This window comes from Salmo salar, chromosome 21, assembly GCF_965601325.2.
Source record: "Salmo salar chromosome 21, fSalSal1, whole genome shotgun sequence".
In the NCBI taxonomy this organism is placed as follows: Eukaryota; Metazoa; Chordata; class Actinopteri; order Salmoniformes; family Salmonidae; genus Salmo; species Salmo salar.
The window spans coordinates 49,431,351-49,445,588 of record NC_138311.1 but is presented as its reverse complement, the minus strand read 5'-3'; the positions used below and the strand labels follow the sequence as shown (position 1 = coordinate 49,445,588).

The 14,238-nt window shown below is 41.4% G+C and overlaps 1 protein-coding gene across 1 annotated transcript in view; it reads right to left on the bottom strand.

Moving 5' to 3' along the window:
- Nucleotides 1-10,496: 10,496 nt before the first annotated feature.
- The window catches only part of LOC106582440 (glypican-6), a 160,990-nt gene continuing 157,248 nt past the window's right edge, over nt 10,497-14,238 (bottom strand). Inside the window, exon 9 of the mRNA XM_014165554.3 lies at nt 10,497-13,603. Within this exon, the coding sequence (XP_014021029.1) occupies nt 13,386-13,603 (218 nt within the window). The 3' untranslated portion in view covers nt 10,497-13,385. The remainder of the gene's footprint in view (nt 13,604-14,238) is intronic.

Below are 14,238 nucleotides of genomic sequence, written 5' to 3'. Positions count from 1 at the left end.
TTTTTGGGAGTAGTTACCCTTTAATTGTTGTTTAGCTGTGTTTTTGTAGTGAACATGTGATAGTAGAATTTGCAAAACAAATACCAACTGGATTGATGAAAATAATCATGATACCATTCTGCCACGTAACCATAGGCTACTTTGTAGTTAACATTTACTTGAGAAGGGTTTTAGGAAAGTTGTTCCATCGACCAGAAGACTTTTCATTAGCATTATCGCAAATCTCTACAGTCGTGGCTAAATGTTTTGAGAATGACACAAATATTTATTTTTACAAAGTTTGCTGCTTAAGTGTCTTTATGTATTTTTGTCAGATGTTACTATGGAATACTGAAGTATAATTACAAGCATTTCATAAGTGTCAAAGGCTTTTATTGACAATTACATGAAGTTGATGCAAAGACTCAATATTTGCAGTGTTGAAACTTCTTTTTCAAGACATCTGCGATCTGCCCTGGCATGCTGTCAATTAACTTCTGGGCCATATCCTGACTGATGGCAGCCCATTCTTGCATAATCAATGCTTGGAGTTTGTCAGAATTTGTGGGGTTTTGTTTGTCCACCCGCCTCTTGAGGATTGACCACAAATTCTCAATGGGATTAAGGTCTGGGGAGTTTCCTGGCCAGGGACCCAAAATATCGATGTTTTGTTCCCCGAGCCACTTAGTTATCACTTTTGCCTTATGGCAAGGTGCTCCATCATGCTGGAAAAGGCATTGTTCGTCACCAAACTGTTCCTGGATGGTTGGGAGAAGTTGCTCTCGGAGGATGTGTTGGTACCATTCTTTCTTCATGGCTGTGTTCTTAAGCAAAATTGTGAGTGAGCCCACTCCCTTGGCTGAGAAGCAACCCCACACATGAATGGTCTCAGGATGCTTTACTGTTGGCATGACACAGGACTGATGGTAGCGCCTACCTTGTCTTCTCCGGACAAGCTTTTTTCCTGATGCCCCAAACAATCAGATAGGGGATTCATCAGAGAAAATGACTTTACCCTAGTCCTCAGCAGTCCAATCCTGGTACCTTTTGTAGAATATCAGTCTGTCCCTGATGTTTTTCCTGGAGAGAAGTGGCGTCTTTGCTGCCCTTCTTGACACCAGGCCATCCTCCAAAAGTCTTTGCCTCACTGTGTGTGCAGATGTATTCACACCTGCCTGCTGCCATTCCTGAGCAAGCTCTGTACTGGTGGTGCCCCGATCCCGCAGAGGAATCAACTTTAGGAGATGGTCCTGGCGCTTGCTGGACTTTCTTGGGTGCCCTGAAGCCTTCTTCACAACAATTGAACCGCTCTCCTTGAAGTTCTTGATGATCTGATAAATGGTTGATTTAGGTGCAATCTTACAGGCAGCAATATCCTTGCCTGTGAAGCCCTTTTTGTGCCAAGAAATGATGACGCCACGTGTTTCCTTGCAGAGAACCATGGTTGACAGAGGAAGAACAATGATTCCAAGCACCACCCTCCATTTGAAGCTTCCAGTCTGTTATTCGAACTCAATCAGCATGACAGAGTGATCTACAGCCTTGTCCTCGTCAACACTCACACCTGTGTTCACGAGAGAATCACTGACATGACGTCAGCTGGTCCTTTTGTGGCAGGGCTGAAATGCAGTGGAAATGTTTTTGGGGGATTCAGTTCATTTACATGGCAAAGAGGGACTTTGCAATTAATTGCAATTCATCTGATCACCCTTCATAACATTCTGGAGTATATGCAAAATGCCATCATACAAACTGAGGCAGCAGACTGAAAATTAATATTTGTGTCATTCTCAAAACATTTGGCCACGACTGTACAAAGTGGTAGATACGCACGCACACACACACACTATTCTGGTTGCCTCTTCAGAAAGTTGCAGGAAATACGAATCACTGATACATTCTGTTCATGTCTTATAATAAACTTGGGCAAATTAATACATTTAGTTGATTCCCTACTAAGGTAGATACATTTTTATATTGTTGAATTCCGTTGTAATGCCTGGATTCCGTTGTAATGCCTGGATTCCGTGAGGGCAGCCTGGTCTCAGACTAGACATAACAAAATCGGGCTAGACAATCTGGACCCTCTCTTTTTAAAATGATCTGCCGAAATTGTTGCAACCCCTATTACTAGCCTGTTCAACCTCTCTTTTGTATCGTCTGAGATTCCCAAAGATTGGAAAGCTGCCGCGGTCATCCCCCTCTTCAAAGGGGGAGACACTCTAGACCCAAACTGCTACAGACCTATATCTATCCTACTCTGCCTTTCTAAAGTCTTCGAAAGCCAAGTTAACAAACAGATTACCGACCATTTCGAATCCCACCATACCTTCTCCGCTATGCAATCTGGTTTCAGAGCTGGTCATGAGTGCATCTCAGCCATGCTCAAAGTCCTAAATGATATCATAACCGCCATCGATAAGAGACAATACTGTGCAGCCGTATTCATCAACCTGGCCAAGGCATTCGACTATGTCAATCACCAGCCCGTGGTGAATTCTCAAATTATTGCCTCGCCTGGTTCACCAACTACTTCTCTCATAGAGTTCAGTGTGTCAAATCGGAGGGCCTGTTGTCCGGACCTCTGTCAGTCTCTATGGGGGTGTCACAGGGTTCAATTCTCGGGCCGACTCTCTTCTCTGAATACATCAATGATGTCGCTCTTGCTGCTGGTGATTCTCTGATCGACCTCTACGCAGACGACACCATTCTGTGTACTTCTGGCCCTTCTTTGGACACCGTGTTAAAACCTCTTACATCTAGACGTTCCGCTAGCGGAACACCTGCTCCAATATCCAATGATGGGCGTGGCGCGAAATACAAAGTCCTCGAAAATCCGAAAACTTCCATATTTCAAACATATGACTATTTTACACCATTTTAAAGACAAGACTCTCATTAATCTAACCACACTGTCCGATTTCAAAAAGGCTTTACAGCGAAAGCAAAACATTAGATTATGTCAGCAGAGTACCCAGCCAGAAATAATCAGACACCCATTTTTCAAGCTAGCATATAATGTCACAAAAAACAAAACCACAGCTAAATGCAGCACTAACCTTTGATGATCTTCATCAGATGACACTCCTAGGACATTATGTTATACAATACATGCATGTTTAGTTCAATCAAGTTCATATTTATATCAAAAAACAGCTTTTTACATTAGCATGTGACGTTCAGAACTAGCATTCCCACCGAACACTTCCGGTGAATTTACTAAATTACTCACGATAAACGTTCACAAAAAAGATAACTATTATTTTAAGAATTTTAGATACAGAACTCCTTTATGCAATCGCGGTGTCCGATTTTAAAATAGCTTTTCGGTGAAAGCACATTTTGCAATATTCTGAGTAGATAGCCCGGCATCACAGGCTAGCTATTTTGACACCCACCAAGTTTGGCCCTCACCAAACTCAGATTTACTATAAGAAAAATTGGATTACCTTTGCTGTTCTTCGTCAGAATGCACTCCCAGGACTTCTACTTCAATAACAAATGTTGGTTTGGTTCCAAATAATCCATAGTTATATCCAAATAGCGGCGTTTTGTTCGTGCGTTCAAGACACTATCCGAAGGGTAAAGAAGGGTGATGCGCCCGGCGCGTTTCGTGACAAAAAATGTCAAAATATTCCATTACCGTACTTCGAAGCATGTCAAACGCTGTTTAAAATAAATTTTTATGCGATTGTTCTCGTCAAAAAGCGATAATATTCCGACCGGGAAACCCTGTTTTCGTTCAAAGACGAAAAAATAAAACATGGAGTCTTCTCGTGCACGCGCCCCCAGTCTCATTGTTCTCAGATCGACCACTATCCAAATGCGCTACAGTTTTTCAGCCATGGCCTGCAAAGTCATCATTTCCCGTTCTGGCACCTTCTGAGAGCCTATGGGAGGGTTAGAAAATGTCACGTTACAGCAGAGATCCCCTGTTTTGGATAGAGATGATCAAGAAGGCCAAGAAATAGTCAGAGAGGGCGCTTCCTGTTTGGAATCTTCTCAGGTTTTGGCCTGCCAAATGAGTTCTGTTATACTCACAGACACCATTCAAACAGTTTTAGAAACTTTGGAGTGTTTTCTATCCAAAGCTAATAATTATATGCATATTCTAGTTTCTGGGCAGGAGTAATAATCAGATTAAATCGGGTACATTTTTTATCCGGCCGTGAAAATACTGCCCCCTGTCCATAACAAGTTAACTAACGTCCAGACGAGCTTCAATGCCATACAACTCTCCTTCCGTGGCCGCCAACTGCTCTTAAATGAATGTAAAACTAAATGCATGCTCTTCAACCAATCACTGCCCGCAACCGGCCCGCCCGTCCAGCATCACTACTTTGGACGGTTCTGACTTAAAATATGTGGACAACTACAAATTCCTAGGTGTCTGGCTAGACTGTAAACTCTTCTTCCAGACTCACCTTAAGCATCTCCAATCCAAAATGAAATCTATAATCGGATTCCTATTTCGCAACAAAGCATCCTTCGCTCATGCTGCCAAACATACCCTTGTAAAACTGCCCATCCTACCGATCCTCGACTTCAGCGATGTCATTTATAAAATAGCCTCCAACACTCTACTCAACAAATTGGATGCAGTCTATCACAGTGCCATCCGTTTTGTCACCAAAGCCCCATATACTACCCACCACTGCAACCTGTACGCTCTCGTTGGCTGGCCATCGCTTCATACTCGTCGCCAAACTCACTGGCTCCAGGTCATCTACAAGTCTCTGCTAGGTAAAGCCCCGCCTTATCTCAGCTCACTGGTCACCATAGCAGCATCCAACTGTAGCTCGCGCTCCAGCAGGTATATCTCACTGGTCACCCCCAAAGCCAATTCCTCCTTTGGCCGCCTTTCCTTCCAGTTCTCTGCTGCCAATGACTGGAACGAACTGCAGAAATCTCTGAAGCTGGAGACTCATATTTCCCTCACTAGCTTTAAGCACCAGCTGTCAGAGCAGCTCACAGATCACTGCATCTGTACATAGTCCATCGGTAAACAGCCCATCCAACTACCTCATCCCCATACTGTATTTATTTATTTATCTTTCTCCTTTGCATCCCAGTATCTCTACTTGCACATTCATCTTCTGCACATCTACCATTCCAGTGTTTAATTGCTATATTGTAATTACTTTGCTACCATGGCCTATTTATTGCCTTACCTCCCTTATCTTACCTCATTTGCACTCACTGTATATAGACTTTTTGTTTTCTTTTATTCTACTGTATTATTGACTGTATTATTGACTGTATGCAGTTGTAAATGAGAACTTGTTCTCAACTTGCCTACCTGGTTAAATAAAGGTAAATAAAAAAATAAAAAAAAGTAAATGTAAACAAAAATAAAGTACGGTGGGTTGGTCAGGATGGGTGGGTGGGTGAATAACGCAAACGTCTAGCAACCCAAAGGTTGCGAATTCAAATCTCATCACAGGCAACTTTAGCATTTTAACTAACTACCACTTTTTTAGCTACTTTGCAACTAATTAGCATGTTAGCTAACCCTCCCCCTATCTCTAAATGGAGTGTGTCATGTATTCACGTACAGAATAATACTAAATGCTCTGAGACCATGTTGGTGAGGGATCTAATTATCATATTTTGTTCCTGCAGTGACGATTCACCATCTTCATCTAATGTTTCATAGTTCATCTGCAGATAATCGCCAAAAGCCTAGGCCTACCAGTAGCCTATGCAAATTAGGGAGCCAAATTAACGACTCTCTCTCACCGAGCTTCGGTAAGCTATACTAGCTATGTTTCCATTAACTTGTCCAGTGATATTTTTGTCAACATTTATAAAGTTTGCATAGAAAATATATGCGACAATTGCCTGCTGGGATGCGTTTCCATTTAACTATCGTGTAGATAAAAACAGCTGGACGTAATGATGTCACATCTAAAGAAAATGATTTTTCACAAAAACCTACAGTGTCAAATACATTTTTTGTGTTTGAAGTGTTTCCATTACCCATTTAGGCAAATTGCGCATTAATAAATTGCCGACAGCTGTACGCCCTCCCACTTATCAGTTCCATGTCTCAGGTAGCCCGCAAAAGCCAGCATGGATTGAATGCAATAATTTACAAATATTTGCCACATTCTAATAATTCTAATGTGCCTAACATATCACCATATCCTGATTGGCTGTCTAGGCTAGTCCATACCATGTTGAAACTTGCACTGCTGGTTTACTCGTCCCGATGTGATACCACAGCATGGACCTATAACCACTTTGCATGATCCATGAATGGCAAAGGGATATGGATATTTAGGTAACGGGATATATGCTGCACCAGCAAGATAGAACAGCATACTCCGCTAAGACAAGTGGGACGGCGGTCTGTGCATATTTATAAACAACTGCGGGTGCACAAAATCTAAGGAAGTCTAGATTTTGCTCGCCTGAAGTCGAGTATCTTATGATAAACTGTAGACCACACAATTTGCCAAGAGAGTTTTCATCCATACTTTTCGTGGTTGTTTATTTACCACCACAGACGGAAGCTGGCACTAAGACTGTACTCAGTCAGCTGTATAAGGAAATAAGCAAACAGGAAAACGCTCACCCAGAGGCGGCGCTCAGGGGCCCGGGCATTTTAATGCAGGGAAACTTAAATCAGTTTCACCTCATTTCTATCAACATGTTAAATGCGCAACCAGAGGGAAAAAAATTCTAGATCACCTGTACTCCACAAACAGAGGCACATACAAAGCTCTCCCTCGCCCTCCATTTTGTAAATCTGACCACAATTCTATCCTCCTGATTCCTGCTTACAAGCAAAAACTAAAGCAGGAAGCACCAGTGACTCGGTCTATAAAAAAGTGGTCAGATGAAGCAGATGCTAAACTACAGGATTGTTTTGCTAGCACAGACTGGAATATGTTCCGGGAATCTTCCGATGGCACTGAGGAGTACACCACATCAGTCACTGGCTTTATCAATAAGTGCATCGAGGATGTCATCCCCACAGTGACTGTACGTACATACCCCAACCAGAAGCCATGGATTACAGGCAACATTAGCACTGAGCTAAAAGGTAGAGCTGCAGCTTTCAAGGTGCGGGACTCTTACCCGGAAGCTTATAAGAAATCCGGCTATGCCCTCCGACGAACCATCAAACAGGCAAAGCGCCAATACAGGGCTAAGATTGAATTGTATTACACTGGCTCCGACGCTTGTCTTAAGTGGCAGGGCTTGCAAACTATTACAGACTACAAAGGGAAGCACAGCCGCGAGCTACCCAGTGACACGAGCCTACCAGACGAGCTAAATCACGTCTATGCTCGCTTCGAGGCAAGCAACACTGAGGCATGCATGAGAGTATCAGCTGTTGATCACACTCTCCATAGCCAATGTGAGTAAGACCTTTAAACAGGTCAACATTCACAAGGCCGTGGGGCCAGACGGATTTCCAGGACGTGTGATCTAGGCATGTGCTGACCAACTGGCAGGTGTCTTCACTGACATTTTCAACATGTCCCTGATTGAGTTTGTAATACCAACATGTTTCAAATAGACCACCATAGTCCCTGTGCCCAAGAACACTAAGGAAACCTGCCTAAATGACTACAGACCCGTAGCATTCACGTCCATAGCCATAAAGTGCTTTGAAATGCTGGTAATGGCTCACATTAACACCATTATCCCAGAAACCCTAGACCCACTCCAATTTGCATACCGCCCAAACAGATCCACAGATGATGATCTCTATTGCACTCCACACTGCCCTTTCCCACCTGGAGAAAAGGAACACCTACGTGAGAATGCTATTCATCGACTACAGCTCAGCATTCAACACCATAGTACCCTCAAAGCTCATCACTAAGCTAAGGATCCTGGGACTAAACACCTGTCTCTGCAACTGGATCCTGGACTTCCTGACGGGCCGCCCCGAGGTGGTGAGGGTACGTAACAACACATCTGCCATGCTGATCCTCAACACTGGAGTCCTTTAGGTGCGCGTGCTAAGTCCCCTCCTGTACTCCCTGTTCACCCACGACTGCTTGGCCAGGCATGACCCCAACCCCATCTTTAAGTTTGCAGATGACACAACAGTGATAGGCCTGATCACCGACAACGACGAGACAGCCTATAGGGAGGAGTTCAGAGACCTGGCCGGGTGGTGCCAGAATAACATAATCAAGACAAAGGAGATGATTGTGGACTACAGGAAAAGGAGGACCGAGCGCGGCCCCATTCTCATCGACGGGGCTATAGTGGAGCAGGTTGAGAGCTTCAAGTTCCTTGGTGTCCACATCACCAACAAACTAGAACGGTCCAAACACACCAAGACAGTCGTGAAGAGGGCACGACAAAGCCTCTTCCCCCTCAGGAAACTAAAAAGATTTGTCATGGGTCCTCAGATCCTCAAAAGGTTCTACAGCTGCAACAGAGAGCATCCTGACTGGTTGCATCACTGCCTGGTACGGCAACTGCTCGGCCTCTGACCACAAGGCACTACAGAGGGTAGTGCGTACGGCCCAGTACATCACTGGGGCTAAGCTGCCTGCCATCCATGACCTCTACACCAGGCGGTGTCAGAGGAAGGCCCTAAAAATTGTCAAAGACCCCAGCCACCCCAGTCATAGAATGTTCTCTCTACCACCACATGGCAAGTGATACCGGAGCGCCAAGACTAGGACCTAAAGGCTTCTCAACAGTTTTTACCCCCAAGCCATAAGACTCCTGAACAAGTAATCAAATGGTTACCCGGACTATTTGCATTGTCCCGCACCCCCACCAATCCCTCTTTTACACTGCTGCTACTCTCTGTTTATCATATATGCACAGTCACTTTAACTATACATTCATGTAGATACTACCTCAATTAGCCCAACTAACCGGTGCCCCCTCACATTGGCTACCCGGACTATCTGCATTGTGTCCCACCACCCACCAACCCCTTTTTTGCGCTACTGCTACTCTCTGTTTATCATATATGCATAGTCACTTTAACCATACCTACATGTACATACTACCTCAATTAGTCCGACTAACCGGTGCCTGTATATAGTCTCGCTACTGTATATAGCCTCGCTACTGTTATTTTTCACTGTCTTTTTACTGTTGTTTTTATTTCTTTACTTATCTATTGTTCACCTAATACCCATTTCTTACTTAAAATCACACTGTTGGTTAGTAAGTAAGCATTTCACTGTAAGGTCTACACCTGTTGTATTTGGGCATGTGACAAATAAACTTTGATTTGATTATAGGAGATTGACTTCATTCAGTTAGTTCGACATCTATTATAAACCAGTTATCGCTTTGCTGTTCAGTTGTCAGTCAACACACAGAAAATAGTCTACTATGCACCCACATTATGCGTGGCTGGCTATGTGAAATGCGCAAAAGAAAACAAATGAATGTGTCAGAAAACAATAATTAGCCAAACTGATGGATTGACTCATCATTACCACTTAAATTGCATTGGACGTGCAAATTAACGAGCATCATGCTTTCCTCCCTGTAAAGAAATTTGACTGCAACCAGAGATCTGTATATAATGACGAGACACTCATGTCTCCGCCCTAACAATGGGAGTCGTTGTCCCAAAGGTGGGAACGCAGGCGACAAGCTTAGGTCCAAAATAAGTCCATGGATAACACTGTAAAGTAACCAGGAACAATGTGAAACCTGCAGATAGCACTGTAAAGTAACCAGGAACGACGTAAAACCTGCAGATAACACTGTAAAGTAACCAGGAACAATGAGAAACCTGCAGATAGCGCTGTAAGGTAACCAGGAACGTTGTAAAACCTGCAGATAGCACTGTAAAGTTACGATGAACAATGTAAAACCTGCAGATAGCACTGTAAAGTAACCAGGAACAATGTGAAACCTGCAGATAGCACTGTAAAGTAACCAGGAACAATGTAAAACCTGCAGATAGCACTGTAAAGTTACGATGAACAATGTAAAACCTGCAGATAGCACTGTAAAGTAACCAGGAACAATGTGAAACCTGCCAATAGCACTGTAAAGTAGAACTCCTATGTATATGTGATTCATATATTTTCATGCTTTAGCTATTATTCATGATAGAAACTTGAACTTGCTCGCACCCTGTCATACAAGACATTATTGATGGGAATTTACAGTACAATGTTTACAGTGCTTCGCTTATCCTTGTACCTACCCTACCCTGATGATTTTGGGGCGGCAGGTAGCCTAGTGGTTAGAGCGTTGGGCCAGTAACCGCAAAGTTGAAAGATTGAATCCCCAAGCTGACAAGGTAAAATCTGTTGTTCTGCCCACTGTTCCTAGGCCATCATATAAGAATTTGTTCTTAACTGACTTGCCTAGTTAAATAAAGATAAAAATGTAAAATGATTTAATAATAGGATATTGTCACCTAAATCTCATTATAACCCATAAGATTGATATTATCCTGTGTTTTTCCCTAACTGAAGCATCCGTTATAATATACATTATACTTCATTTTTTTGTATTATGCATTTCAATCATTTTTTTCTTGAAATTACAAATGTAAGTCATCAAATTGCAAAGCTGTTACCATCTTTTTAATAAATATTTATTTGCAAGAAAGAGTAACAAAACTCAGATGCAACCATTTTAATTGCATTAAAAAACTGTAAGGCATTTTTGTTCGTACGGTCTTTATGTTAACTAGATCATCAACCTTATTGGCTTGAATCGGTTTTCCAATTCTAAGCAACAGATGTCATCATGATCTTCTTTTTGTTACAATAGAATGCATTTGATTGTATGAAATGTTGATGAATAATGTTTCTGAAACATTTGTTTGACATTAATTTGCTGATCCATAAACATCAATTTTCAAGACAAAATATTGCAAATATATTACCATTAAAAGTGCAATGATACACAAAATAAAAAACAGCATCCTGCAAGATAATTATTCATATTAAAGAATCTTATTTTAAGGACACACTGACAAAGGGACAAAATGTTTTGTTCTCCATAATTTTGCACATCATAATTTTGCCTTACATTCATACAAGATGAACACTAATACTGGTTTATCAAGAGGCAACGAAGCAAGCTCACACAATTTATATGCTGCACTGAGTCCATTAAGAGACCATGATAAAAGCTGAAGGATTTTAATATAATCCTAACTCCCTTGTTATGTAAGCTTAGCTGGCCTTTTGTGGTTTACTGAGTTGACCGGCTGGCCCTCTGAGAACACCGAACACAGACTGGTTTTGTTGGCTAGCGTTTGAAGGGGGGGAATACAGAACTCTCCTTTCAGTAATACCGATCCTCTTCCTAGTCTCTGTAGGCATGCTCTACTGCCTATCCTCACTGGAGCATTCAACCCTGTCCAGACACTCTCTACCTCCTATAATTCTAATTTCACAGGTGTCTGTGGTCGGCATTGAGCCTGTCACCGCAGACAGAACCCCTCAGGCGCCAGAGATAAATTCAGGGTCCTTTTTTCAGGTCTTCTGCATTTTTAGCCTTCAATGTGCTTTTAACCTACTACAATTTGGCACGTCATCATGTTGATCCTCAGTCATTATTTATTGTTTTTAGTAATGAATGAATGAATGCAGACAGTCTGGTTTGAATCAATGTTACGTGTACTGTACACGAGAAGGGCTTGCTAGAATTGTTAGAACAAGGTGTCTTCCTGTATCTAAATTTGCCTTTATAATGACAGATGGGAAGTTCAAGACATCACATTGTTGGTAATGAAAACCCTTTGCAAGGCAGATGAACATGCAGTATTCTTATGAAGTTAAGCATGTGCAGTTAAAGTTGAATTAACATTAAAAACATAATTAAAAACATATCAATCCTGAGTTATCAGGTAAAGGTTCATATTGGAGGATATAAAAAATAGTGACACTTAAAAGGGACTAAATGAATGTAAACCTTCAATAACCTCCCACCAATAACCTCCCACCAATAAATGCAGGCCGATAGCTTGCACCTTTGACCATTCTCTTACTCTTTTCAATGATTAGAAAATACGTAGTGGATATCACCATAGAACATAAAGCAATATTTCTGATGAGGTTCTTTGTGATATGATAACATTTGCACTCAAAAGAATAGAACGCAGTAAATGGTAGAAACTCATATCAGATATGAGCAATACACAGTGTTGAGGAGTAGTGAACTACATGTAGTTCAACTAGTAATTTAACTACATTTTGAAGTAGCTTGGTGGTAGTTGAACTACATTCTAATCTAGGTTGTGTTTTCAGTAGTTAATGACTTGTTAGCCATGTAGCAGTGTAGCTAACTACTGGAATTACACATTAATTTTTTTGCAAGATACGGGTAGGAAATAATTTCCTTTCTTTTTCTTTTTCGGCATCAGACCTGACTAATTCTCACTTGGAACATTGTGTTTGTGTTTAATAGACAAAATTACTTATTCCGTTACACATTTTATCCCAAAGATGCAATTTGTAGTCTATGACATTTCAGATTTGCATATGATCATTCATTTTTTAAGTAGTTTGGATGTAGTGAAATACTTTTTAAAAGTAACTTTAGTTAACTAATATATATATATATATATATATTGTAATATTAGCGTTAACATTATTAGGGTAGCTTTTGTGTAGCTTAACTTCTTCCAGAGTGAAGTAATTGGTAGCTTGGTAAACTATATTTTCAGAGTAGCTTCCTCAACACTGGTAATAGAATATCTTACTTTACCTGATTAACATTAACAACAAACATGTTTCATTGGTATTATTTACTGTCAATATAGATGTAATCAATAATATTTAAAGCAGAGGAAACAAGGTAGAAACCAACAATTATTGTGACAGCCGTACTGTTTCAATTTTTTTTTTATATGATTTTGGGGTCGTCTGAGGTTTGTTATTTGAATGAAGAAACGCACTTCTAACCTGTCAACAAGTAAAAGACCTGTCAACTGAGATCACCTCATAGTATGTGGTATAACAGTAAACCATAGTAAACGTGTTCTAGCTGTGACTCCTGGTCACCACTAGGTGTAACCTCTCCACATACTCACAGTGATAAAACATAATAACCTTCTATAGCATTGAAAAAAATAAAAAATAAAATAGGACCAAAAGTGCAAGGGCTTTTTCTCATGGAGACCTAATAACATCTGCCTTGTGCCAGACAAAAGTAATTCTTGAACAATGTTTAACAGGAGATCATCTGTTTCTATCTTGGAGTGACGGCAGTCATGTGAAGCCCTGCCTAAGGATGGAATCAACAACCAGACACTCTTTGGGAGGAGGAAAGGGGAACCAGGATGCATGACTGCTGTCTCCAGAGCAGAGTAGACCCCTCTATCTATCCGAAAGGCCAAGGCTGCCTGAATACTGTCTGCTTGACTGTAGCTCCAGTCTGTTTGGCTAGAAAAACACAGCGTAGAGAGAGATCCTACTGTCCACGTTGGGTGAGTTCCCCCAGCATTATCTCCATAGTCTGTGCAGTGCCAGGGCTGAAAGGGCCAGGCTGGCCAGCAGGGCTGCTGAGGGGGCAGGGTGTGTGGCTGCTGCTGAATCCTCCATCGGGCCACTCCCGCTCCGGTCCGCTCCCACCACCGGGGCCTCGGTGCTGGCAAAGTCAAACTCAGTGACGCAGGCCTCCGTGCAGCCGCTGCCACTGCCCGAGCCACTGCCCTCGTCGCCTGGACAACAGCACAGGAACACACAGAACACAATGAGCAGTCCATAGATATACAGAGAGAGGAACTGACAGAGAACAAATAACAGAAAGCGCAACTGACAGAGACTATTGATATAAACTACACTTTCAATGTTAAAATGAAAACATGAATACAGAAAAAATTATTGCAGATTTTGAATATGAAAACGTTTAATAATATAATATATATGTATACAGCACCAGTCAAAAGTTTTAGATCACCTACTCATTCAAGGGTTTTTCTTTATTTTTACTATTTTCTACATTGTAGAATAACAGTGAAGACATCAAAACTATGACATAAAACATATGGAATCATGTAGTAACCAAAAAGGTGTTAAACAAATCAAAATATATATAATATTTGAGATTCTTCAAAGTAGCCACCCTTTGCCTTGACAGCTTTGCACACTCTTAGCAAAGCTGTCATCACGCTCTTGAACAATCTAAAATCTAAAATATATTTTGATTTGTTATACACTTTTTTAGTTACTACATGATTCCATATGTGTTATTTCATAGTTTTGATGTAGAAATTTGTAAAATATTTAAAAAACCTTGAATGAGTCGGTGTGTCCAAACTTTTGGCTGGTACTGTATATACACAGTGCACTCGGA